This window comes from Leptosomus discolor, chromosome Z, assembly GCF_034619465.1.
Source record: "Leptosomus discolor isolate bLepDis1 chromosome Z, bLepDis1.hap2, whole genome shotgun sequence".
NCBI lineage: Eukaryota > Metazoa > Chordata > Aves > Leptosomiformes > Leptosomidae > Leptosomus > Leptosomus discolor.
In genome coordinates this window covers 52,417,726-52,434,902 of record NC_141419.1, presented here as the reverse complement: position 1 = coordinate 52,434,902, position 17,177 = coordinate 52,417,726, and the positions used below count along the sequence as shown (strand labels likewise).

The following is a 17,177-nucleotide window of genomic DNA, read 5'->3' as shown; positions in this document are numbered from 1 at the left end:
AAAAGTAGATCTTAGCAAAGGTACAGTAAGTGTAGTTACAGAAAGCACTTACTGAATGTAGTTCTGGAAAAATCTCCTCCATGGCAAAGTACTCCATGAAAGTGGCAAAACCCTCATTCAGCCAGAGATCGTTCCACCATTCCATAGTTACTAGATTGCCAAACCACTATGAAAGACCAAAAACGTCATTCTTTTTCAGAAACAATGTTAAATTAGCACAGCAACACTCCATCTATCCTCAGCTTTATCTTGTGGCAAAATCAAGTTCAGCCAAAACCACGGTAATTCTTTGTGTGAACAACTCCCTAAGTATGTCATGACAGAGTTGCACTCTGCTTGTTGTACCGGAGAAAATACATGTGCAGGTATTCTGAACAGATGCAATGCACAACCAAGTCACAGTGAGGGCAGGGGTCAATTTAAGGACAGAATTGATTATAACAAAAAAAAAAGAACCCACCACATCTAAACAATGACCTCCTCAATCTAGTACCTGATGGGCAAGCTCATGTGCTATCACTCCAGTTATTAATTTTTTATCCCTTGCTGAAGAAGTATTACTGTCAAACAAGAGTGTTGTTTCTCGGAAGATGATCAAGCCCCAGTTTTCCATTGCACCGGACTGAAAATCAGGAATTGCTACCAGATCTGGAAAAGATTTGCAAGAAGCTTTTGAAAACTGCTGGTTAAAGCAACTCTGTATTTCAAGTCTACATATTGTATTACATAAACCCTAAAAAATTTATTATTTAAATCGTGTGGTGTGGACATGTAGACATCTCAAGCATAGAAGCCCCATAGATTTATACTCATGTTTCTCTAGCAATACTCGTACACAAACAACTTAAAGCACTACACAGACACTGCCCATAGATCTTGCATGAACACAAGTAATGAGGAAATGGGGCTGTCCTACTGAAAGTAGTGTCTTAGAAGACTGCATTTCATTGTCTTTCCAGTCAAACTAATGCATGCAGAGAAGTCAGGCTGCAGATTTTCCTCTGGTGAACACGGTTCACAGACTGAGAATTCTGTATCCTCCTACCAAGGCACATCATGTTAAACTTACACTGAAGTATTTCTTTGATGTTATGTACAAGCATAAGCAAACCGGTGTCAAAAGCTCACAGAAATTTTTCAGCTTGGGAATCACTTAATACGTGTATTCACTCAAACATTTAATGAATTTTTTTAACAATTGTGGGGGAATCCTATTTCACAGATAGTTTATCAATCTTTTTTTTTCTTTTTTTAAGCACACCTTTTCAGAACAGAAGTTCCCCTTGATTAGGACTTCTTCTGTTTAAAAAAAGTTCAAAAGAACTTACCTAATTTTTCAAGAGGGTAGTTTATTAAAAAGTATTTTTGATAAAATTCCAGAAGTTTCACTGCTGTGTTTAGGGCATACCCAACCTGGTTTAGATGCTGTGGTACAGCATAGACAGACACCTAGTCCAAACAGAGAAGAGAAAAGATTTTGAAATGTATAGCTACAAAAGCTTTAGAAGTAAAAGAGGTGTCAGAAGTTCCTTGAAACAGATAGGACATGGTTTTGGAAGTGCACACATAAGTTAAAAACACTAGTTATTAAGCTGTCAACAAAGATCTATTTTTTTTTGCTAGAGCTTATTCACTAGTCAAAATCCAGACAGATTATTCAATTGACAAGTGTGTATGCAAGGTGTGTATTTAAGGAAGGTGTTCATGAATGGTCTACATGAACAGAAATTGATCCATTTCCTTTTTTACTCCCTCATGAGTTATTAAGTGATCCTCCATGCATATCTCAACTAAACTGTATGTTTAGTCTATCAGCATGATAACACTAGTATCATCTGCAAGAAATTATCTCAAGAAATAATAATTGGCACAAAGTTCATCCATTCCCCTATCCAACAAAGGGACACATTGGACATGGTGTAAGAAGCACTTAAAAAAATTGAGAGGTTACAACTTCCCTTTATTCATGTTGAAGTAGCTGTACCAAGAAAATAACTTTGATTAAGTTAGGATGCCCTTTCATACACAAACACAAAATATGTTGAGACTAATTTTCTTGTTCTATTAAAAAAAAAAAAAAAGAAGTCCCTCTTACTATATTACAAATCAGTAAACAAATGACTTTTCAAACAGATGGATAGGGTGACCTTTTAGTTTTTTAGTTGGAACCAAGCACATACCATAACGATCTAATCTAGTATTCCTGGAAGCATAAAAGTATTATTAGCTACAAATTTTAAGCTCAAACCCAAAACCTAAAAGCCCCGCAGGATCCTCTGAAGTTCAGAAAAACCTCATTGCATCATGAACACAAAGCAACTTTACTTCAACTCTAAGCTATCTTACAACATTGATGTCAATAAACTTTGTGAACTGGTTAGCTCAAATTCTTTGAATCTCCCAGCCACAAATTGCTGGAAGCATTTTGTGAACATATTTCATGGAAAACTATATGCTTCCTTATTACAGTCTCCCTTGGCCTACTAGACACTGTGGGCAACAGAACAACCCACTAACTAGACTCTGGCCTTACTTGGTACGACCATTCTCATGTGTTCTCCCTTTAAGCTGGCAAGTAGTCTTACACTTTGCTACATCTCTTGTGTTTGGTGCCTTCTTAACGTCTGTTGGACTTCCCTAGCTTGGCCAAATCTTGCTTAGTGGTCAGAATGAAGGAGAAGCACAGTTAAGAACCACCTTCCTTAGTTAGAATACATCACTCAGTCTTTTTCTCCTCTCCTGCGTGCCTCTCCCATAAAATACTTCTGAACTACTGACAACCCATGCAAGTTAGTCTCACTATTATGAACTGAACAAAGCACACCACATAGATAGTTGTGTTAAGCTCTCTGAAGACATGAAAATTACTTTACAGATCAGTTTTCTACCTGATAAAGAACTGGTTATATGGTTTTACCAGAATACTTTCAAATACAGACCTGAATAGCAGCCACAAGGAAAAAAACCAACCAACCAAAGTAGTGGTCTAACTTTTCACATTAGACCAAACAGTCTGTCCTATTCAGCTATAACTAGAAACACTTGTCCAAGTCAGAATCAAAGCCTATTGACCAGTATCTTTATTTGTGTATATTGGATTAAATAAAGGGCTGCTTCTCCTTCTGTAGTGCTACTAGCACTATTGCCTCTGGCTCTTTCTAGGTAGGTACTGGCAGTGACCGACATTTCAACAAAAAGAGGCAGTTCCTGCTAGGTAGTCATGAAAATCATTGCTACATGAAACTCCTGCACCTCCTAAAATAAGATTACAGAGCAGGTATAGAACGTACTTGCAGCACAGCCTGAAATAGTACATAGGCTTCTCTGTAATGTTTCTGTACATCATCTGAACAACTCTTGGTTTGCATGACATTACTCCCTCACGCATGAAGCCTTAAAACTAAAAATTTAAAGCTTACAGCTCTGAAAGCTCTTAGGAATTTCAGATATCGTAAATTTCCACTGTTAACAAGACCTGATGCTGAGTTCCTTGCTGTAAAAGCAAGGTATAATTGGTATAAGCCCTGAAGTCAGTCCATCCTATAGCATATGCCTTTTGTCCCCTACCTATGATGAGTATTAAAAAAACCAGGAAAATAAATAAATTTAAAAGAAACAAGAGAGTTTCCTTGTTGGTTTGGGGATTTGGGGTTTTTTTTTTGGTTGGCTGGTTGGCTTAGGAGGGTGAAGGAGAACTTAAAGTGGAACAAACTTACCAGACTCCCATTCGTTTCCCTACTGATGTTTTTCAAGTCTGCAACAACAAATGCTACTAGGTAGGTGCTCATCTTCAAACTCACAAAAAACTCATCTTGAACAATTCCATTTGTCACAGGAGTAGTGGCTTTCTGCAAGTGAAAGAAAAACATTGCTATGAATGCAGACAAAAGAACACTAAGACATGCAAGGAATCAATGTTAAATCAAAGAATTACGTCACTCTAGGAACAATTTATAAGCAAACTTGCAGAACTGCTATATTTTGGTTATGTTTCAGTGGGATAGATGATACTCACAACCTACTCATGGTATGATAAAACTTAAGGAGACATAGAACATTTAAGCCTATATATCCCAAAATTATTTGTCAAGCTTGTATTATGCAGTATTACAGACAACTGCATTGTTGCAAAAATCATCAATCTAATTTATTTCACACTTAATCCCCAGTATAATCCAAAGTCAAGACAAAAATCAGCATTAATTCAAGACAGATTTAGGCTAGATCAGAGACACAGCTTAGCATAGCCTACTAAAAATATTGGTTTTGCATGAGTTAAACATTTGTCTCTTCCCAGAAGCCTCTTCAAAACTAGGTAACCAGACATATTCATTAATTTAAGCAGAATAAAAAAAACCTTCACACCCCCCTTACAAATCAAAAGCAATTACATTTTAAATAGTGAAGAAACCCCAAAGTTTCAGTCAGTTCAAAGCAAAAACATGCCCATCTTAAACACACACTGCCAAAAGTAACTGCTCAGTCTTCTGAAGTGAAATATCACAGTGTATCTTAAATTACTTTTAGTGCAAAAGTTTTTCTTTAATATTAGTCCTGGAAAGGCATGCTATATCCCTAAAAGTACTCTTCTGCATAGTTCTTCACAAACATAAATTATATAAAGAATAAAGTGAAATTTTTATAACCACTGTAGTACAGAACAGTAAGGGTCTGGAAACAATGATGGTAGTTCACGTGCCTTCTGAAATTTCATACATAAGTTTGTTTCCTGAAACCCCAAACATTTAAAAAACAACAGTAATATTACTTTTAGACAAGTTCATTTCAAACCTAACAATGATTTAACATTTAACTGCCACAGAAAAACTGTCAGCCTTAAAGAGGAATAGATTTTTAAACCTGAACATATAAATCAAAATAATCATCTAGTCTGACTACTGCATATGAACGGAATGCCATTGTTTAATTCCTCCAGTGAATTCATAAATTTCTGCCTTTACTACAGCTTCATCTTCATAAAGAGGTGACACCCTATTTAGGAAAACCTACTATGGCTGCAGATAAACTGGTTCAAAAATCAGTTATCATCATTTTTTAAAAAAATGAAACAAAGCAAAAACCACAAAAGAAAACACCACAAGCCCAAACCACACAGAGTTTATGGATAGCCTTAATGTATGTCAGATACTATATGTTGCCATGCTAGTGATGTACATGCTCGCTGAGGAGGCCTGCTTCTGAGATCTCTTGCCCATGTAGGTATTTATAGAAAATTATGAAGTTCACTTTTAACCTTCTCATGGATAAGCTAAAAAGTCTTTTCATTCAGCACAGCTTGTTACCAAAACTTGCAGTTATTACAGAAGAATCTGTATCACTTTTTTCCTAACAGTTGTTTAAGTGTTTACTAACTCAGAAGCAAGCCTATCCTACTAATGATATCATCAACACAATATATTTCTGTACATGATCCTCTTATTCAATTTTCACATTTCTTTATTTATGCATAAAAGAATCAATTCACTAGCCTGTACTTATTGCATGGGGAGTCCACACTATCTAACAGAATACCTAACCTGGGCTGAGTCTAAAATGTAAGAATTTGGCATGTGCTAGAGCATTTGTGAGATCAGGGACAAAAATGATGAAATAAAGCATTAAAACATGCCAATTAAAAGCTTTGCATATAAAAATGGGTACTTTTACAAGAGAACTCACTGATAGAAGAAACGATGATGAAGTAGCATACTATTTCACAGAAACTCGTGTCTAATCTCTTTATTTGTACAGCCACAAAAATAAGGATTTTATTATAATTCACATGTGCAAGTTATCTTGACAAATTACAAAATCCAAACGAACCACTTCTGAACCCATTACAGACTGCATGTTTGTATCTCATACAATAACAAGAGGAATTACACAGCAACAAATTATCAGGGCATAAAGTGTGTGGATAAAACGAAAGAAAATAATACAGTTCGCAGTATAAAAACAAATGAGTAATTTTCTTGGAGATAGTGTCCATTAGCAAAACTATCAATTCACTTGCTCTGCATGTTCTTACACCTTCTTGATAAACTGTAATTAAACCTGACCTGTTCTTTTGTCGCAAGTACTCGCATTTGATCCTCAGGACTAAACATAGAACTTTATTGCTTTTATTGCCTTTTTTAATATTATCTTTGTTCCACATCTGGAAGCTTTCTCAAATCTTTATCAATCATGCAGATGATGTTAACAGCCAAATTTTAAAACAGAGATGGAAACAATAGGAAAAAATTCCGATAAGATTTTTAATATGCTTTTAAACACACTCTCACTATAACAAGCTCAGTAAATGTCACAAAAAGAGTGGAGAAACAGGAAGTTCAGTGAAAAGGATGTGATGCCAACAACAAATGCAGCAAGACAGAAAAGGCAGGTTAAAAAGCAGAGAACCAAATAATGGAAAAGCCTGACAAGATGGGAAGGAAGGAGAATTCTTAGCTTGAAGGAAGTCTAGGACCTTCTGCCTGTGCATCTATAGGAAGGTGAGCAGGAGACATTTAATGTGCAAGGCAGAAGAGGAAGAAGCAGATCTGAAGGTAATTCAAATGGTATGACAGATAGCAGGAATCAAAACACCAAAAAGAGATGCAAGAGAGGCATCAAGTAATTTAAAAGGGAATTCATGATGCAGGAATGGCACATATCATTGGAAGAACAATTCTATGTAGACAAAGACGGGTAAGAAAAGATAGTTTTTCAATGCAGTATAGGAAAATAGCGTGTGTGTATATATATATATATATATATATATATATATACACAGGCAAAGAGTATATATCTAACGTGACCAACAGGGAAAATTCATAACACCAATGTTTAAGATGGTACAAATGTGCAATACCAACCCATTCTGCACCACAAGTAGAATGGGTACAAGGTCTATCTCCCAAATGTCCATTTTTCAAATATCTTCCTATTTCCTTGGAAAATGAGCAATTTAACAAATGCTACTCTGCAGCAAGAAAGAGTAGAAACTTAAATATAAATGGGTCCTGAAGTAAGGAGGAAGACAGAAATGCATTAATGACCTTACAGTAAAGGCAGCTTATCACTATGTTTTCTCTGTGTGGATGATTCCTCATGGTGCACGCACATCAAGTACACAATGTTAGTACCACAGACAGCACCAAAATTGCTACTTGATGCCTTGTAACAGCACTCAGAGTTTAGCAGGGACAGATGAGATGGGGAGCAGCTCCTTCCTGAGCACAGACCCCCCACAGGCACATGCTTTGCAGAAATGTCAATTCAAGATGTAAGTAATAGGAGAATACAAGACTAAGGCAAGTAACAATCTGTCTTTTCCAGATTTAATTCAAGTGTCCTGAGGTGTGAGAATCAGCTATTACAACACTAATTAGAGAAAGATTTTCTGGCACAAAACAAGAAATACAGAGTTGCCCTTTCAGGCATGTTTGTTGGACCAATTAACTCAAGCCACAGTTCTCGACAACACAGAGCTTGAACTCTAAGTAGCTTCTCTGCAGATTTTCTCAGGAAGGCTGAAAAGACTGCTCATATCTACTGACCCTCACTGTTCACTGCATCAAGTGACTCAATTGCATAGTGTGCAGGAAGACACAACCTGAAATCGCACAGTCTTGCACAATGCCACAAACACATTGTCCAGTGTTTGGCTAGGATAGTGCTAATTTTAACCAGAAGCTGGGAGGGGCCACAGCCAGGACAGCCAAACCTAACTAGACAAGGGGTATTTGATACCATGCTGACATCATGCTCACTATGCAAGGGAGAGGTGTGCAGGAAGGCGCACACGCAGTGAGGGAAGGCAAGCGGTCTGGGCGGTGAGCATTCCATGTTACTTGATGTATATATTAATTCCTAGCATTATTGTTGTTACCATTGTTTCTTCTCTCCTTCTGTTGTTCCATTAAATTGTTCTTCTCTCAGCCCACAGGGTTTTACTTTTTTCTCCCAGTTCTCCTCCCCACCCTGCCGTGGTGCTGTGGGTGTGTGGTGCTCTGTTGCCAGCTGGGCCTAAACCAAGACAGTCCTTTTTGGCACCCAATATGGGGCTCAAGGGGTTGAGATAATGGCAGATCTGGAAAGAGCATGTTAAAAGTTTTGTTATATGCATTTCTTATATTAGTTAAATAACCTCTGGTCACCACGTTCGTTTGTTCACGTGGTTGTGTCATGTAAATTCGTACGTGCACTATGTGCTCCCTGCAGTGATGCCTGTGACCTCTGGAAGAGGGATCAGGACTATCATCTTGCTGCACTGGCTAATGTCAACTTATGATACGATTGCATTGCTGGTCATGAGGTTTAGCTAGTATTTGTATGCGGCGCTGCTGGCGTGCCCATTCCTTGGGCGCCTCCTCTCGGAATTTGTTACGGATCACACTGAGTATACGGAAACGGACAAAGGGGGATACTTTCTCCCACTCTTCCCCATCTCCTTCTGCCTTTGGGATTATTATAGCAGTTTTTGAGAATTTTGAATATCCCCGGCATGCCCAAGCCAGCATGTTCTTATTGCCGTGTCTCCTGAATGTGTCCCAGGTCTTGTTCACGGTTAAACAACATGTTTCTAAGAATACCACACAGAGATCTGCCCTGAGGCTGGATAATTATGAGTGGCAGGGCATGTGGGACAGTGTAGGCAAGTGCCTAGGACAGTGGTCACCCCCAGTGTTTTGGAATTTCACCCCTCAACAAATACAGAATCCTGAAAAATTAGTAAAATGTTTGAAAAAGATATGCTGTCACCCTAGCAATTCCAGAGAGACACAAATCACTGCAATGTGCTGGGGCGTGGCACATGCCTACCAAGCCCTTTTAAACACTACTCAGTGCCCTCAAGGGGAAGAGAAAGTCTCTGCACCTGAAAACAAACCAACAGGTGCTACAGCTGACTCAGAGAACTGACCTGTGCCGGTATCAGTTGCCCCTATACAGAAGAAGAAGTACACAAAGAAATTGGTTCACTTAGCGAGGGCTTAAAGTGAACCAGGGTCATCACAAGACCAGAAGGAAGAGGCAGAGACAATCACCTGATCACTATCCCTGAGTGAGCTGAGCCATATGCGAAAGGATATTGGCCACCATCCAGGTAAGCACATTGTTACCTGGCTGCTCCAATGAAGGGGTCAGTAGCTTGGAATTAGAGGGTAGGGAAGCCAAGCAGCTGGGCTCCCTGTCTAGGGAAGGGGGTACTGACAAGGTGATTGGAGAGTAGAAACAAGCCTCAGCTTCTAGAGGTGACTGCTGTCAGGCATGAAGGAGAGGTACCCTTCAAAGAAGATGTTACATGTCACCCCAAGCAAGATACAGAGGATCTGAGGCCCGATACACTCCAACTGAAAAAGAGATCTGGGCAGCATATGAAGGAGTTCGAGCTGCCTTGGAAGTGGCTGGAACTGAAGCACAGCTTCTCTTAGCACCCCGACTGCCAGTGCTGGGATGCATGTTTAAAGGGAGAGTCTCCTCAACGCACCATGCAGCTGATGTCATATGGTGTAAGGGGGTTGCACTGAAAATGCAACGGGCTCGAATATGGAGCCCAAGCCACCCAGGAATTTTGGAAGTGATCACAAACTGGCCAGAAGGCAAAGATTTTGGAATGTCGGAGGAGGAGGAAGTGACACATGCTGAGGAGGCCCCGCCATATAAAAAACTACCAGGTAATGAGAAGCGATATTTCCTTTTTATCAATGGGTCCTCTTGCATTGTTGGAAAACAGCGGAGGTGGAAGGCTGCTGTGTGGAGTCCCACATGATGAGTCGCTGAAGCTGCTGGAGGAAAAGGCGAACTGAGTCGGTTTGCAGAGGTGACAGCCATGCTTTAGATATTACTGAGCGAGAAAGGTGGCCAGTGCTTTATCTCTACTGATTCATGGATGGTGGCAAATGCTCTGTGGGGGTTGTTACAGCAGTGGAAGCAGAGCAACTGGCAGCGCAGAGGTAAACCCATCTGGGCTGCTGAATTATGGCAAGATATTGCTGCTCAGGTAGAGAATCTGGTTGTGAAAGCACGTCATGTGCACGCCCATGTACCCAAGAGCAGGGCCATTGAAGAACATCAAAACCACCAGCAGGTAGATCAGGCTGCTACGATTGAAGTGGCTGAGGTGGATTTGACTGGCAACACAGGGGTGAAGTATTCGTAGCTCGGTGGGTTCATGACACCTCAGGCCATCAAGGAAGGGATGTAACATACAGATGACCAAGGGCTGGACTTGAACAAGTTATCTATTTCCAGTAAATACAATCAGGAGATGAAGCATATGCTGCGATCAAGCCAGCCAAGCGGTTGAAGCCCCTGAGGTATGGAGGGCACTGGTTGAAATATGAATATGGGAGGGCCTGGAAGACTGGCTACATCACACTCTCACAAACTCGCCAAGGCAAGTGCCATGTGCTTTCAATGGTGTAAGCAACCACCAGATGGCTGGAAACATATCCCACACCCCTGCCCAGAACGCTGTCCTGGGACTTGAAAAGCAGGTCATATGGCGACACGGCATACCAGAAAAGATTGTGTCAGACAGCGGGACTCATTTCTGCAACAATCTCATAGACACATGCGCCAAACAGCATGGCATTGAGTGCGTATATCACAAGCCCTATCACGCACCAGCCTGTGGGAAGACTGAGCGATACAATGGTCTGCTAAAAACCACACTGAGAGCAATGAGGGGTGGGGCCTTCAAACATTGGGATACACATTTAGCAGAAGCCACCTGGTTAGTAAACACTAGAGGATCTACCAACTGAGCTGGCCCTGCCCAATCAAACTTCCTACACACTGCAGAGGAGGAAAAAGTCCCTGTGGTGCACATGAAGAACATGTTAGGAAAGGCCACAGTTTGGGTCAGTCCTGCCGCAGGCAAAGGCAAACCCATCCGTGGGATTGCTTTTGCTCAAGGACCTGGGTGCACTTGGTGGATGATGTGTGAGAATGGGGAAGTTTGATGCATACCCCAAGGGGATTTGATTTTGTGTGAGAGTAGCCAGTGAATTAAACTGTGTAATGTTGATTGCTATATAACCCTGCCATTGTATGCTGCCACTACCACCGTTGCTGTATGTCGTATCAGTGGTGTTACAGTGAGAACCATTCAAATCAACGAAGCACGGACTTTGATGAAACTGAGTGAGAGTCAGTGGTGATGGAACATGAACTGGCTTCAGCAACTGGTACCCAGCAACTTCCTCAAGATCACCACATTCAACGTGCAGACTGTGAGCGTGGGCCATGCCAAATACACTAGCCGCAGGCTCTGGATGCAGCACGCAGCAATCCAGCTCCACCTCCAACAGATGGAACCCCAAAGTGTAGGACCTGGGCATGACATAGATGGTATAGAATAAGGGGTAGATAATGTCCTGGGTTTGTCTAGGATAGGGTTAATTTTCACCAGAAGCAGAGAGGGAGCAGAGCCGGGACAGCCAAATAGCCAAGAGGTATTCAATACCATGTTGACTACATAGCAAGATTCCAATACCTGAAAGGGAGGTATAAGAAGGCAGGGGAAGAACTGTTCACAAGGGTTTGTACCGATTGGATGAGGGGTAATGGTTTTAAGCTAGAAAAGGGTAGATTTAGGTTGGACAATACGAAAAAGTTCTTTAATATGAGGATTGTGGATCACTGGAACAGGCTGCCCAGAGAGACATTCCTGGAAACATTCAAGGTCAGGCTTGATGGGGCTTTGACCAACCTGACCTAGTTAGAAATGTCCCTGCTTATTGGATGTGGGTTGGACTAGATGACCTTTAGAGGTCCCTTCCAACCCAATACATTCTATGATTCTATGAGCATGCTCAGTATATAAGGGGGGAGTGCACAGGAAGGCGCACACACTGTGCAGACAGGCAGGCAGTCCAGCCGATGAACCACTGCATTCTGTGTTACTCGCTGTATATATTATTTCATTAGTATTGTTGTTGTTGCCATTGTTTCTTCTCTCCTTGTGTAGTTCCATTAGACTTTTCTTATCTCAACCCACAGCGTTTTACCTTTTTCTCCTGATTCTCCTCCCTACCCCACTGCTGCGGGGAGGGGTGAGCGAAAGGCTGCGTGGTGCCCTGTTCCCAGCTGGGCCTAAACCATAACATGCATGCAGCAGTTTCCCAGATGACTTCTTCCTATCCATGCAAAGCTGCATAAACACATTGCACAAGAGATATGAAATCTGAGTGGAAATCATAGGAGAAAGTAAGGAAGGTGATGGAGATGCTATATTAAATGACTCACAAAGCATTTACTGAAGAAGGCAGCTTGGAGGTGCTGCACAATCACATATGGTATGAAAAAAACAAACGAAGTAGATATGCCTGCTTGCTACTATGAGGGCTCTTATTCTTCTGAAGTCTGTTACCACACTGGGCATCAGTAGACATAATAAAGGACAGTAGGCAAGTAATTGCTACCAAAATAGTAGCATCTAGGAACCCCAGGAAATACCCTCCTTGTTCTTGAATTGTCCAGAACTGTTTTCCTTTAATAGCCAACAACAAACGACAGTGAAGAACAGTTGATGGTTATTTTGCCTCCACTCCATCTGCCAGTCATTATACCAGGATTAGGGTAACAGTAAACATTCTACAGTAGCGTGGCGCAGCAGAAGAGCTAAAAACAAAAGTACTTATGGTCTTTCATCGAACCCATCAGTGTCTTTCAGAGTACACATCATCTGTGGAAGGCACATTGAAGAACAGGAATAGACTTTTAGCAACTATGTGCAATTAGCTCAGCAACATCTGCTGCACACATGCAGCAATGGTAAACCATAGTTTACTTTTTGTATATGAAGAACTATGGAAGCTCTTGAAGTTGTGCAACTCCTAGCAGAGAAGAGTGAGTGAGCGCCCTTTCTTGTTTACATAGAACAGGAGAGTTGTCCAGCAGAGTCTGTTTGTTCTTTCAGTGAAGAAAAGAACAGCAAATAAAGTGCTCTTAGGCCTGGACATAAACTAAAGTGCTGCAATCTTGTTAAAGTAATGGTTGAGAATCACCACAAATCCAGAAGCATAAACATTCATGCACTGTGAAAAAGGCATTATTTCACAAGGTTGCACCCTTTTTAAAAAGAGGGTAGCTACATCAGCACTTGAGCTTTTGACAACCTTCGGGAACCCAAATTGCACAGAGTACGTGTGTGTTCTACCAACAGCAAGTGTGTAATTTTTTTTTCATTACTGGTTAGATCTACGTTAATACTAATGAGTTTCTGCTGGGTGATAAATGGTGGTAATGATCTAACTCAGACAAAGACTAGGTAATATGTTAGTAATGCTGGCCTGTCTAAATGAATTAGGCTTCTATAAACGTTTCTCCAAAGGCTTAATGGCATAAAGCATGACCATAAAATTCAGATATGCTCTTACAAGATTTTGTGTGAAAAGATCTAGTTGCAGGAATTTCAGATCTCTTATTCATATGCTCGGTTTGACTCTGTATTCACACCCTCATTTAGGCTCAAAAGCACTTCATTCAAGATCATGCATATCTATCACAGAGACTGTATCTAGTTACACAAACTATTGATAACAATATTCCAGTATTCTGCACATGTGCAGTATAAGCAAACACAGAACACTCAAAAGTGAATCTTAAAGGGCTGTTGAGACTGATGTAGCCAACAACAGAACTCCTGCCAAATCACAATTCATCTAAATTCCACAAGAATCCCTGCCGTAGCCATTCAACTGACCCTACAATAACATCCTACACTGCGCAGAGCACTGAACAGTCGTTTTCTCTGTGAAGTTACTTAGTTCAAGTCTTTGAGGAAGAAACATTTGTTTTATAATAAAGTCATATAGTTTACAGCTTATCTGCCTCAAGTCAACCCCTAGGCATTAAGGCAACAAAACCACAATACAAAGCATTTAAACAGATTACCCAGGCAGCAGCTCTAAAAATTCTCTAAAACTCCTCTACAAAAGCAGGTACCTTTGGCATATTTGACAGAGTGCAAAGTTTCTCATCTCTTTTGATCTTGATTAAAAAAGTAGCTTTAAATGCTGGTTCATCAAAGCATGGGAAAGCAGACCTTGCTGCCAGAGGTTCAAACTGAGTTGCTGCAAACCACCTAATGGGAAGAGTAGAAAGGAACAAATTAAGAATTATAAAAAGGATAAATGTCAGTTTATTTATAGTAGAACAGTCATTTTCCCCCAAAACCTTGTAACAGCTTGTTATGGGAGTAGCTTTCTGAATGGTAGATGACACGGTTGGTCCAGTCAGAATAAATGTTTCACTAACAAAAGGTGTTTTTAAAACCCAAACAATGTATTTATTTGAGGACTAATCTGCTTGGCTGATTTTGCATTCTTAACAAAGAAGAATACACCTGGAATGACAGAATTACAGATCAATCAGCAAACTATAACACAGCCAGTTTCTACTAAGAGGGAACAAAAAGGAGATTGAAAAATTAAATTAGTGAGCATGCCCGCTAAATGAAAGTTTTGAAACCTCAGTAGCAGATGGGATTACAAGGAAGCTTTTTCATCTAATTGTCATGCCTCCTCCTGCAAATGCTCCCACAGTTCATCTAACTGTATGCCTGCTCCCTCTGCTGGCTAGTAGATGGATCCCGTGTAAATCCATGCACTGTCTTGTCTCTAATTCAACAGATAGCCATATCACAAGAGAACTTCTCAGAAGTCTACGTTCCTTCTCCACTATTTTGATAGAAACTAGCTGCAGAAATTATGGCTTTTCCTAGAAAGTGTCTCTGACTCGTATTCTATTCCTGCAAGACAACCCTGAGAGCCCAAAAAGGAGTTTGCAAATTTAAGTCTTGTATTTACTGGAAATAAACAGTGGAGAGAACAGTGGTTCAGATTGCTTTTTTCTTTTGTTCTTTTTTTAAACCTACTGCCAAACTACCCACAAGTTTTGGGGTTTTTTTTCTTTTCTTCTGCACCATGACTCCAACATTTTTGGGCCTACAATTTTTCCGAGGAGGCACGCTGCTGACAATTCGTAAGATGAATTCCCATGCCTGCTTTCAACTTCTTACTCTTCCCCCTCACCAACAATCTTGAAGTTGTTGCAGTAAGTTTCTTTTTCTTTCTATTTCTTCACCCAAAGATTTTACACAAGAAAAACAAACCCTGAAGAACCATTCTGCAAAAAAAATATAAGGCCCAACTTTTTTTTTTTTCATTAACCTTCTTGGTAAAAAGCACTGATTAACCCTTTTTCAAAATGAGTGTGATGTTTCCCATTTCTCCAGTCACTGGTGACTTCGCCTGAATGCCGTGACTTTTCAAGTACAATTGAGAGTGGTTTGGCAACTACAACTGCCAGTTCCCTTAGGACTGTGGGATGCATCTCATTAGGTCCCATAGATTTGTGTATGTTCAGGTTCCTCAAATGGTCTTGAACCTGATCTTCTCCTACAATGGTGGGACTTTGTTCCCCCCGTCCCTGCCTTGAGACTTAGGGAACCAAGAGATGTGGGAAAAATTTCCAAAGAGAGAATCGAAAAAATAAACAAACAAAAAGCCACACTAGAGCTACCTACAACCACTATACTGCACCATATTTAACTGATGGAGAGACTGCTCTGACTTAATGAACTCATTCATGAAAGATATTTTTCAGGTAGATTAATCAGGAGATTAAAGAGCGATTTTGCTCCATAGGAATCAGTCGTACAGAACATCCAATAGAAAAAGCAACCCTTGTTACTTCTATTATCAGAGCACAATCTAGAAGTGGCAGAAGAGAGAAGCTGCATTTATGGGCATACCTTTGCTTAGAATTCTCATCCTTGTAAGAAATTTTGTAAAAGCCATAATAGGTATCTGATAAATTAGATGAATATTCTATGTTGACAGTATAATTCTGTCCTACAAGGAGAGCCTCAGGAGCCATGACTGCAATCTGGTCATGCAATGGATATTCCAGGAATTCAACTGGCTTTGACTGATGCCCTCCTGCTGAAGTAATGGTTGCCTTGGTGATATTAAGTCCTGAGCTGTGAAGTACAATCTTCCAAGTTACCTGGACGATGTTAACCACTATCTTTACAGAGCCTGCAAATTTCAGAGTAGTTAGGTTTGGCTGCAAGACAAGATCATAATGCAGCGGTACAACATCAGGAGGAAGTCTAATTTTTGCCCATGGAAATAGTTTTCCATTGGTTGCCAAAGGGTATATTAGTTCCATTGTATGATTTTTTTTATGGCAGCCTTCTTTGGTAAAGGTACATTTGGGAAGAAGATAAATCGCCATTATTAATGAAACTGCAATCGCAAGAACAACTGTGCAAACCACCATGGTCCTCGTAGAGGGCACCGAACATGATGCATTTGGATTTTGTCTATACACAGACATGTTACTCCGGAGACCTGAGCTTCTGTTCATGAAGGACATCCCCAACAATTTTGCTGATGACCCATAATCCTCTTCATCATCATCCATTTCATGCTCTCCAAGGCCACGCACCAAGAGCCGGGAGGTCCTTGGTTCATATTCCACTTCATCAGGCTCCAAGGGATGTAAAGAAGGCTCTTTTGCCAAGTCAACTACATCAGGGTCTTCTTCAAACATACTATTTTCAATCATATTCCTGGGTAACTGAATCCGATCTGAAAAAGAAAAGACCGTATGTTACATGATAAACAAAAGGCATGACTATAACACCTCAAAGATAGTTTACGGAATTACAGAATGGGAATCACTTTTACAGCACATACAAGCTCTTCAGTTTTCTCTCTCAGGTTTGTTTCCAGAAAACATTTCTGTGCTTTTCTGTGTACTATAATTTTTCATTCAGTATCTTCAAAACGATGCTTCCATCGCATGTACTCGGTCACATCTTGCAACTGGGGATCAGCTATATCACTGCATAGTGCTCCTAGTTCATTGATGTCAGTGTCTGGGCTACATTTTTTCTACCCCATTAAACTGTATTTGTACCGTCCTGCTTTGGCTAGGTAAAATCATAGGCCAGCCATGCTAGGCAGGCTCAAGCCAGCCAGGACAGCTGACCTGAGTTAGCTACAGGTGTAGCCCATACCATAATGTCATGGTCATTATAAAGGGGGAAGCTTTACTGAGGAGAGGGAGCTCCTGTGGGGTTCCTGCTGAAGTTCCTCCTTCTCTGGCTTCTGCTGAGGACTGCTCTCCTTTTTCCTGATTCCCCTTGCTGGCCAGTGAGGGGTCATTGGGTGATAGAG

The 17,177-nt window shown here is 40.5% G+C and overlaps 1 protein-coding gene across 1 annotated transcript in view; it reads right to left on the bottom strand.

Moving 5' to 3' along the window:
- LNPEP (leucyl and cystinyl aminopeptidase) overlaps window positions 1-16,586 on the bottom strand; it is a 40,199-nt gene extending 23,613 nt beyond the window's left edge. Inside the window, exons 1-6 of the mRNA XM_086480482.1 lie at window positions 15,746-16,586; window positions 13,936-14,074; window positions 3,717-3,848; window positions 1,329-1,449; window positions 494-648; window positions 53-166 (exon numbers count right to left, since the gene is read on the bottom strand). Of these exons, the coding sequence (XP_086336608.1) occupies window positions 53-166; window positions 494-648; window positions 1,329-1,449; window positions 3,717-3,848; window positions 13,936-14,074; window positions 15,746-16,563 (1,479 nt within the window). The 5' untranslated portion in view covers window positions 16,564-16,586. The remainder of the gene's footprint in view (window positions 1-52; window positions 167-493; window positions 649-1,328; window positions 1,450-3,716; window positions 3,849-13,935; window positions 14,075-15,745) is intronic.
- Window positions 16,587-17,177: the final 591 nt, after the last annotated feature.